Source organism: Cynocephalus volans, chromosome 14 (assembly GCF_027409185.1).
Source record: "Cynocephalus volans isolate mCynVol1 chromosome 14, mCynVol1.pri, whole genome shotgun sequence".
NCBI classification, from domain to species: domain Eukaryota; kingdom Metazoa; phylum Chordata; class Mammalia; order Dermoptera; family Cynocephalidae; genus Cynocephalus; species Cynocephalus volans.
In genome coordinates this window covers 84,123,612-84,134,481 of record NC_084473.1, presented here as the reverse complement: position 1 = coordinate 84,134,481, position 10,870 = coordinate 84,123,612, and the positions used below count along the sequence as shown (strand labels likewise).

General features: G+C 38.7%; 1 gene segment (V, D, J or C); it reads left to right on the top strand.

Moving 5' to 3' along the window:
• Positions 1–685: 685 nt before the first annotated feature.
• On the top strand, positions 686–1,186 carry LOC134362694 (immunoglobulin kappa variable 1D-33-like). The segment is given in 2 exon segments: positions 686–740; positions 864–1,186. Coding segments are annotated over 2 exon segments (378 nt in total).
• Positions 1,187–10,870: the final 9,684 nt, after the last annotated feature.

Below are 10,870 nucleotides of genomic sequence, written 5' to 3'. Positions count from 1 at the left end.
AGAGGAGAGGGATCTGGGGTGTGCACACACCTCCTCCTGCCATGACCGATTGTGGACTATCCTAAGAGATGCTCATTCCAGGCCTGTGGTCTGCCACCTGGCAGGCAGCACTGCCCTCCCTGGCTTTGGTATCGTCAGTGGGGTAACATATGGCTGGTTGAGGTCAACCAAAGGACTTTGAAAGAGAACGGCCCAGGGTACAGACAAAGACTATTATGTCTCCCTAGAAAAATTATGAACGTTCGATCTGGAGATACACTGCTCTGAAACTCGATCCTGGCAGGCTGGTTGAAAGCAAATTTTCATGAAACTCAGGCCCTGAGATGGGCAGCAGCAGATTTGTGTACAGGATGTGCCACCATGGTTTGACCACCTGTATTCAAGCACGACAAAAGCACTCTATCTAGTCCCCAAGTCAACTCAGGTTTTTACAATTGTCCCCAAAGTGTCTTTTGTAACAGAATGTCCCCCCAGAAAAGGAACACTTTCTCTGCAGGCAAATCTGTGCTGCCCTGGTTTTACAAGGCACACCTGGGGACATCAAGCCTGAGCCCACCCTGCAGCTGTGCCCAGCCCTGTCCCACCCCTTGTGATTTGCATGTTCTCAGAACACAGCCCACTTCCCTGAAGACATTCTTAGGCAGGGCACACCCTGTGTAGCTGTCAGTTCCAGTCAGGACACAGCATGGACATGAAGGCCCCTGCTCAGCTCCTGGGGTTCCTGCTGCTCTGGCTCCCAGGTAAGAAAGAACACTAGGAATTTACTCAATTCAGTGTGATCAGTACCACCTGGTTCTTCAGGGAAGTCCTCTTGTAACATGATTAATCATGTGGATATTTGATTTTTACTTTTCCCATCTCAGGTGCCAGATGTGACATCCAGATGACACAGTCTCCATCATCCCTGTCTGCATCTCTAGGAGACAGAGTCACCATAACTTGTCAAGCCAGTGAGGATATTTATGATGCTTTAGCATGGTATCAGCAGAAACCAGGGAAAGCGCCTAAGCTTCTGATCTATGATGCATCCAATTTGCACACTGGGGTCTCATCAAGGTTCAGTGGCAGTGGATCTGGGACAGAGTATACTCTCACCATCAGCAGCCTGGAGTCTGAAGATACTGCAATTTATTACTGTCAACAGTATGGTAGTACTCCTCCCACAGTGTTACAAGTCATAACATAAACTCCCAGAGAAGCAGATGTGTGAGGCTGGGCTACCCCATCTGCTTCTCCTGATTGCTGCATTTGCTGAGGTCATTTCTCAGATGCAGCCAAGCTTTGTAGGTCACATTTAGGTTTTGACAGAAGGAAGCAAGTAAGCTCCTCTGCATCATAACCATCTTCCTCTACCTGAAAACAGACATGACAGTGCATTCCCTGATTTAATAATGTAGAGATATTATCACACCTGAGAAGTTGGGTTCATCCATATGCTGATATTTACTCATGCATCTAAAGAAAAGCCATTCTAGATATTCTAAGCAGGAATCATTTTAATAGAGAGAATTAGAGTAGACACTACAGCCTTTCAAAGCCTTGAGTGTGACGGTGAGGGAAGCAGATACTAGGAATAGGGGATTCTCTGGTGCTCCTCTACAAGCCAGAGCAAGTCTGCCGCAGAAGGCACAGGCTGCTGAACCATGTGGTCCTCAGAACTGACTGAGAATCCCAGTGGTGGGGGTGATGACACTCTCCGCTGCCTGCAGCACCTCACCAGCTGACCCTCCAGTCCTCACCTCTGTCCACTTGTCTGCATAGGTGCTGGCAGAAAGAACTGAAACCTCCTCTTCTGATTTCCTAATCTCATGGACATCCCCTCACTGAGTAACTCTATAGAAAACACAAATGGAAGAAAGGTTCTTAGATGTGTGCTTCTGGAAGTGATGAGGACAGTACTTGACAGTTGTCATGCCAGTGTTGTCACTATTTCCCAAAACCTCAGAATTTTGCCTAACAGGGATGGAGCTAGAATACACTTGGGCATTCTTCCCAGTATTAATAGCAAGTGTGGGATCATAGCAAGAAAACTTTAAGTCATAGAGTAAACAGAGCAATGAGGAAATTGCATGAAATGTATAACAATTGTTAGACAAACAAATAAAAAGCCATTTTGACCTCCCCCAAATCCCAAACAGGGATGTAACATTCTTTTTCCTCAATATAAAAATACTTGATACTCAAAATATGTCCAGCAGCATCACCAGCATCACTGAGATCACGTTACAAATGCAAAGCAGATCAACCCTAGACCTGCTGAGTGACTATCTACATTTTAACAAGATGACAGGGGATCTGTAGAAGGTTTAAGAAGCTATGTTGTAGGGGACGTATACTTCAGCTAAAGAGGTTTATTTATTCCTTCCTTGGAGGCCATTTTAGAAAAATTGAATATAAACCACATGTTGAAAACGCACCGAAGATTATTTTTTAAGGAATTTATTTATTTTTTAATTGAAACCTATTGATTATACATATTTATGGGTACAGAGTTATATTTCAATATATGTATATAATATGTAATGATCAAATTAGAGTATTTAGCAAATTCACCATTGCAAAAATTTATCATTTCCTTGTGATTTGAGCACCACTCTTCTAGCCATTTGAGGACATACGATAAATTATTATTTATAATCTTTATGATTATTATTCTTAATAACAATAACAATATAGATGCCTAGTACTACAGTGCACCATTATTTTTGAATTCATGCAGAATACATTTGAAAATATTTCTTAAGATTTTAAAGTTTGAAATTAAAATTATTTTTCCACGGAATGATAAAATACTTTCAAAGTTAAGTGAAGTAAAGGTTTTTAAAATGTTAGGAATTACAATGGTGAAAGAATAAATTTAAATCATGTGCACCTGTGATACAAATAATGAGACTTAATTTTGCCCATACAGCTCGGGTTGGGGGTGTCATTCACTCCTGCTCCCTGCCATGAGAATGTTGTGCTCTTGTTAGTCACTGTCCTTCACCTTTGGCCTCAGGGTAACCAATCCATATGCTGGGGACAAGCTCAGCCCTGTAGCAGAACCACCGTGCCTTGATCAGCCAGATGATTGTTCAAATGAAAATGAAAACAAATACAGTCAGAAAACACTGACTTTTAAGTGGTTGGTCACCAACCATTACGGTGCAAAAACTGACCAATGTAGTATTTACACATCCACCCATATAGATATATGTATTTTATCAAAATGGATGTCATTAATATAAATATTTAATGGTCCATTTAACAGCTAGGTCTTCAGAAAACCTCACCAAACAGCAAGTGAAAGGTATACATGGACGACAAAGTTCTGATCAATGTCTTATACCAACCTGATAAAATAATGCACCTAGGAAGATGACAAGGCACATTTGGGGGAAAAAGAGAAATGAAACCTCAGGATGCTTTTTTCTTCCCCAAAAAACTTATACAAAACACCCTCTGATTGGGTCCAGGTGATGGAAGAGGCAGGAGTAAACAGGGATTAAATTCTGTAACTACAGGGGAGAAATTCTACCCTCAAACGGAGCCAACAGACATTTCTGACCTGACCACGTGGGCGTGGGCTGCTCAAGTGCAGAGAAGAGGAGGCAGGTGGGTTAAGTAGCTAGAAACACAGCTCGCCAGCCTCAGCTGCTTTGCATGTCCTTCCCAGCCCTTCCCACTGTCCAAAGCCTGCATCAATGTTCATATCAAGATCTCTAGGAAGGATCTGCCTCAGTTAGGACCCAGAGAGAACCACGGCAGCCCCAGCTCAGATTCTTTGCCTCCTGTTCTTCCAGCTCCCAGGTAATGGGAACATAGGATGGTTTTGCATGTCAGTGAAAACTCTCTCAGCCTTGTTGGGTTTCTATGACCTGGCCCTTCTCCTCAGCAAGCACAGCAATGAAAACTCAATATAGTTCAATAGTCCTGGTTCTATTGTGAGACAACGGGTATGATCGAGATTATATGGGTGACTTTTCTCTCTCATCTTCAATCTCAAATATCACTGGAGAAATTGTTATGACACAGTCTCCAGCCTCCCTGCCTTTGTCTCCAGGAGAAAGAGCTGCACTCACTTGCACGGCCAGTCAGAGTTTGGCAGCTCCGTAGCCTCATACCAACAGAAACCTGGGCAGGTTTCCAGGCTCCTCATCTGTGGTGTGTCTACCAGGGCCACTGGCACCTCAGTCGGGTTCAGTGGCAGTGGGTCTGGGACAGACTTACTCTCATCAGCAGCAGCCTGAACCCTTAAGGTTTGGTGCTTTATCACTGTCAGCAGCATATCAGGTGTTCCTCAGTGATTCAACATGGAATGTAAACCTCTGGGAGACCATCAGCACTTTCTCACATGCCACCTGCTTCCTCAATAGGTAGTTGCTGTGGTGGCTGCTCAGATTTCACCTCATAGCTCTGCTTGAAAATCTTGAGGTTTTCAAAAGTAACTCCTGGAAATATGTCAGCTCCCATTCCTAGATTTTTTTAGACTGAGTTGCATATCCAGATTCAGGTACCATATCACACTCAGCGGCATTAGACCAGACTCACATGAGTGGAAACCTATAAAGGTTCTGGGCAGTAGAGAAAGGCAAAAAAATTCAACAGCAAAGAACCAGGATTGGTAAGGAAGAATTAAAAGTATGATAATTTATGGATGAAAGGAAATAGTTAAAATAAATAAGAATTAAAATACGATAATTTATGGAAAGAAAATAATCTTCAGAGGAATTATTAGAATTAATTAGAGAATTGCCAAATAATTGGATTTATGGTAAATACACAAAAGTTAATTAGATTTTTACATATTTTCAACAAATAATGAAAATTAACATAGGAAACACGTCATTTATAACAGCATCAAAGCAACTAGAAAAAAATAGCAAAATACACCAACATCTCCAGATTACCACTCAAAAAATCACCAAAAAGCCATATTATGTTCAATGCCTGAAATTCTCAGTATTATACAATGTGGATTCTTCACAATTTGATATGTCTATTAAACATAACCAAATCAAAATCCCACAGTTGTTTAGGGGAAGAGATGGATTGAGGAGATGGAGAAATTCGGTCAGGTAAAGAAGAACCAGCTGAAGACATGAACTAGGAAGACCAGAATGAAAGATGGGGAGCTGAAGAATGCGAAAGAAACTTCAGTAGCAAGAACAGAAAATTAGAGAAATTATGCCTTGTCTCTAAGCAGTGCTCTGTCTTTATGATCTTGGGCTTCTGGATAAGCCCCTAATGCAAAAGGACTTGGGCACTGACATCAACTCTTCCTTCTGTGGCTGGGACCAGAGGAGAATGCTGGGAGTCCTGAATGTCCCTACTATGCCTTCTGAGGCATGTTTCTTACCGCTTAGGATTTAGTTAAGGATCGTGTATTGTATTCTCCATCTACCATTCTGCTTATTTAAAGCAATTGCACCACTTGCAGGATAGGGAGGAGCTGGTCCTGTCTGAACACCTCGTCAAGATGAGTCTGATGGGACGGAGCTTTTGTTAAAAGAACACTCAGGGTTTCATCCTCTTAGTTGAAGAGGGGTCCTATTCTCTTGAATGCTAAGGGATGCATTCAGGTTGTGAATAATGCTGCAGTAAGCATGAGGGTGCAGATATGAGTTTGAGATTCAGATTTGCATTGTTTTGAATATAACCCAGGATTGGGATTGCTGGATCACTAATCACTATGGAAATGCAGAAAAAAAACACAATAAGGTACTACCTCGTGGTTGTTAGAATGATTATTTTTTTTAAAAATGTGTTATCTAGGGTGTGAAGAAACAGGAACCCTTATACAAATTGTTCACTTGGTGGTAATATAAAATTTTGCATACACTAGGAGAAACAGCATAAAATTCCTCAGAAAATTAACAAGTTCCATTTTGATATAATATGAATACACAATAATTCAGTATAATTAATTCACTTAAATTTTTTCTACTATATTGCAGTGGTACTTCGATTGTAAATCAAATGACTCTTTCTGTAGGGATCAATTTCTGTATTCTCTAATTGCACAGGCTTATTTGTCTACCCTTAACCAACAACATACTATGTTAACAATTATTTATTATAGGCTTCATATTGTGTAGCAATAGTCCTCCAATTTTGATCTTATGCACGATTACTTTGGCTGTTTGATTTTTTGAATGTCCTACGTATGTCAGAGACATCTTTTAAATTTCAAAAATACGAGAGGTCTGAGAAATGCTGGGCCCATACGCCCTTGTCTCACCCACTCTGGAACAAGTAGATGCCACCACGGGACTCCCAGCCCAGGCCAGTGCACATCACTCAGTGAGGCCCAAACACCAACGGGCCCACACACCCCAAGCCACCCATGACATTGCAAGTAAACACGGCCACAGGACTCCCAGCCCCGGCCAGTGCATGCTGCCCAGAGAGGCCCAAGAGATGCTGGGCCTACAGGGCCCTGAGGCAGCCATGCAGGAACAGGTAGGTGCCACCATGGGACTCTCAGCTCAGGCCAGTCCCCACAGCCCAGAGAGGCCTAAGCCTCTGGCCCACAGGCACCAAGGCAGCCATGCCAAATTGGCAGTCCCTGTAGGATCCTACCCAGACACTAGGGTTGAACAAGTACACCATGAAATCCCCTGCCAAAATGACTAAACACCAAAAGAAAGATACCAGAAATATGAAAAATCAAGAAAATGTACCATGACCAAAGGATAACAATAACGCCAAAGCTCTAGATCCTATAGAACAGGAAGTCCTTGAAATGACTGACAATGAATTTTGAGCAACGATTCTAAGTAAACTAAATGAGATACAAGAAAACTCATTTAGACATAACAATTAGATGAGAAAAAGTATAGATGACCTGAAAGAAGAAATGTACAAAGAAATCGATGCAATGAAAAAGAATGTAGCAGAGTTTGTAGAGCTGAAGAATTCAGTCAATGAAATAAAAAGCACAACAGAGAGTTTAACGAGCAGGTTAGAACAAGCAGAAGACAGAATTCCTGACCTTCAAGATGGACTGTTTGAAATAACACAGGTGGACAAAAAAGAAAAAAAAAGAATTTAAAAAATTGAAGAAAATCTAAAAAAGATAACAGGCAACCTTAAGCACTCAAATATCTGAATCATGGGTATCCCAGAAGGGGAAAAAAAAGGAAATGACATTGAAAGCATATCTGATGAAATAATGGCAAAAAACTTCCCAGGTATAGGAAGAGACACAGATCTTCAGATTCAGGAAGCTCAAAGATCCCCAAACATATTCAATACAAAAAGGTCCTCTCCAAGACATGTTATAGTCAAAATGGAAAAACTCAAAGCAAAGAGAGAATCTTAAAAGCTGCAAGAGAGAAGCATCAAGTCACCTATAAGGGAGCCATAATCAGACTAACATCAGACTCTTCATCAGAAATCCTAAAAGCCAGAAAAGAATGGGATGATATATTCAAAATACTATAAGACAAAAATTGCCAGCTAAGAATACTTTACCCAGAAAAGCTATCCTTCCAAAATGAAGGACAAATAGTATACTTCTCAGACAAACAAAAACTGTGGGAGTTCACTACCATGTGACCAGCTTTACAAGAAATTCTCAAGGAAGTACTGGGTTTGGTACCTGAAGAACCACCATTGCCATAAATACTCAAGAAAACAAAACACACTAGTAAAGAAAAATGCTAACAATAAAGAGAAAAAAAAGTTTATCGACAACCCCCAAAATCCAACAAATACAGAAGACAAACAATAAATCAGAAAGAAAGGAACAAAAGATATTTAAGGCATCTAAACAAAAATCAATAAAATACTAGGAGTAAATCAAAACCTTTCAATAACAACTCTTAATGGAAAAGGATTAAATTCCCCACTTACGAGACACAGATTGACTGACTGGATTAAAAGGTGGACCCAACTATATGCTGCCTTCAAGAGACTCAACTCACCTGTAAAGACACACATAGACTAAGAATGAAAGGATGGAAAAAGATATACTACACAAATAGTAATAAGAAACAAGCTGGAATAGCTATTCTTGTATCAGATAAAATAGACTTTAAACCAAAAACCACAAAAAGAGACAAAGAAGGCCCCTATATAACAATAAAGTGATTTATCCATTAAGAAGATATAACAATCATAAATACATACTCACTCAAAATTGGAGTAGCCAGATTTATAAAGAAATCACTATTAGACCTAAAGAATGAAATAGACACTAATACCATAAAAGCAGAGTGCCTGAACACCCAACTCTCAATATTGGACAGATCAGATAGGCAAAGAATTAACATAGAAACACAAGATCTTAACAACATTTTAGACCAATTGGACTAGGCAGATATCTGCAGAACATTCCATCCAACAACCTCAGACTATTCATTCTTCTCATAAGCACATGGAACACTCTCAAGGATAGATCACATATGTTAAATCACAAATCAAGTCCCAACAAATTCAAAAAAATTGGAATTATTCCATGTACTTTTTCAGATCACAATGGATTAAAATTAGAAATCAATAACAAACAAAACTCTAGAACTATACAAACACATGGAAATTAAACAACATTCCACTTAATGACATATGAGTGCAAGAAGAAATTAAACAGGAAATCAAAAAATGTATTGAAACTAATGAAAATAATGATACATCATACTAAAACCTGCGGGATACTGCAAAAGAAGTATATTTATTGCATTAAATGTTTACTTCCAGAAGAATGAAAAGATGGCAAGTGAGCAATCTAACACTTCACCTTAAAGATATAGAAAAACTAGAACATTCCAAACCCAAAGTTAGCAAACAGAAAGAAATAATTAAGATCAGAGTAGAACTTAATAAAATAGAAACCCAAAAAGTGATACAAAAGATCAATCAATCAAAAAGTTGATTTTTGGAAAAGATAAATAAAATTGACAAACCATTAGCAAGGCTAAGTAAAAAAAGAAAAGAGAAGACCTGAATAACAAAAATTAGAAGTGAAAAAAGTGATATTACAACTGATACCTCAGAAATACACGAAATCATTAGACACTGCTATAAAAACTATATGCCAACAAATCTGAAAATCTGGAGGAAATGGATAAATTTCCGGACACACACAAACTACCAAAACAGAGCCAAGAAGATAAAGAAAATCACAACAAACCAATAACAATAAAAGAGATTGAAGCTGTTATCAGAAAGTTCCCCACAAAGAAAAGCCCAGGACCAGATGAGCTCAATACAGAATTCTACCAAACCTACAAAGAGGAATTTATACCAATTCTCTACAAACTATTCCAAAAGATTGAAACAGAGAGCATTCTCCCAAACTTATTCTATGATGCAAACATCAACCCAATACCAAAACCACACAAAGATACAATGAAAAAAGAAAACTACAGGCCAATATGCTTGATGAATATAGATGCAAAAAGCCTCAGTAAAATACTAACAGAATACAGCAACACTTGCAAAATTATACACCATGATGAAGTGAGATTCATCACAGGGATGCAAGGTTGGTTCAACATACACAAATCGATAAATGTGATATACCATATTAATAAAATCAACGACAAAGACCACATGATCATCTCTATAGATGCTGAAAAAGCATTTGACAAAATTCAACACTCATTCATGATAAAGACTCTCTACAAGTTAGGTATAGATGGAAAGTATCTCAAAATCATTAGATCCATATATGATAAGCCCATTGACAATATCATCCTGAATGGGGAAAAGCTGAAAGCTTCTCCCTTAAAAACAGGATCTAGACCAGGATGCCCACTCTCACCACTCCTATTCAACATAGTGTTGGAAGTACTAGCCAGAGCAATCAGAGAAGAGAAGGAAATAAAGGGCATCCAGATTCAAAGAGATAAAGTCAAACTGTCCCTGTTTGCAGATGACATGATCCTGCATATCAAACTGAATAAAGCACCTACAAAAATAACTCTTAGAGTTGATAAATGACTTCAGCAAAGTTTCAGGATACAAAATCAACACACAAAAATCAGTAGCATTTCTACACCCCAACAGTGAACATGCAGAAAAAGAAATCAAGAAAGCTAGCCAATTTACAATAGCCACCAGAAAAATAAAATACTTAGGAATAAAGTTTAACCAAGGATGTGAAAAATCTCTAAAACGAGAAATATAAACCACTATTGAGAAAAATTAAAAAGGACACAAGATGGAAAGATATCCCATGCTCTTGGATTGGAATAATTAACATTGTGAAAATGTCCATATTACCCAAAGTGATCTACAGATTCAATGTAATCCCCACCAAAATTCCAATGAAATTTTTCTCTGAAATGGAAAAAACTATCCAGATATTTATATGGAGTAAATAAAGACCATGAATAGCCAAAGAAATTTTCAGCCAAAAAAAAAAAAAAAAAATCTGGAGGCATAACACTACCTGACTTTAAACTATGACTCAAAGCTATAATAACCAAAACAGCATGGTAGTGGCATAAAAACACACAGATCAATGGAATAGGATAGAGAATGCAGAAATCAACCACACACTTACAGCCATCTGATCTTTGACAAAGGCACCAAGTCTACACACTGAGGAAAAGATTGCCTATTCAGCAAGTGGTGCTGGGAAAATTGGACATTCATATGTAGGAGAATGAAACTAGACCTTTACTTCTCACCATATATCAAAATCAACTCAAAATGGATCAAAGAATTAAATATACATTCTGAAACAATAAAACTCCTCAAAGAAAACATAGAGGGAACATTCTAGGAAGTAGGATTGGCTACAGACTTCATAAATATGACCCCCAAAGCACAGGCAACCAAAGGAAAAATAAACAAATAAGATAGTATCAAACTAAAAAGCTTTTGTACAACAAAAGAAACAATTAACAGAGTTAAAAGACAACCAACAGAGTGGGATTAAATA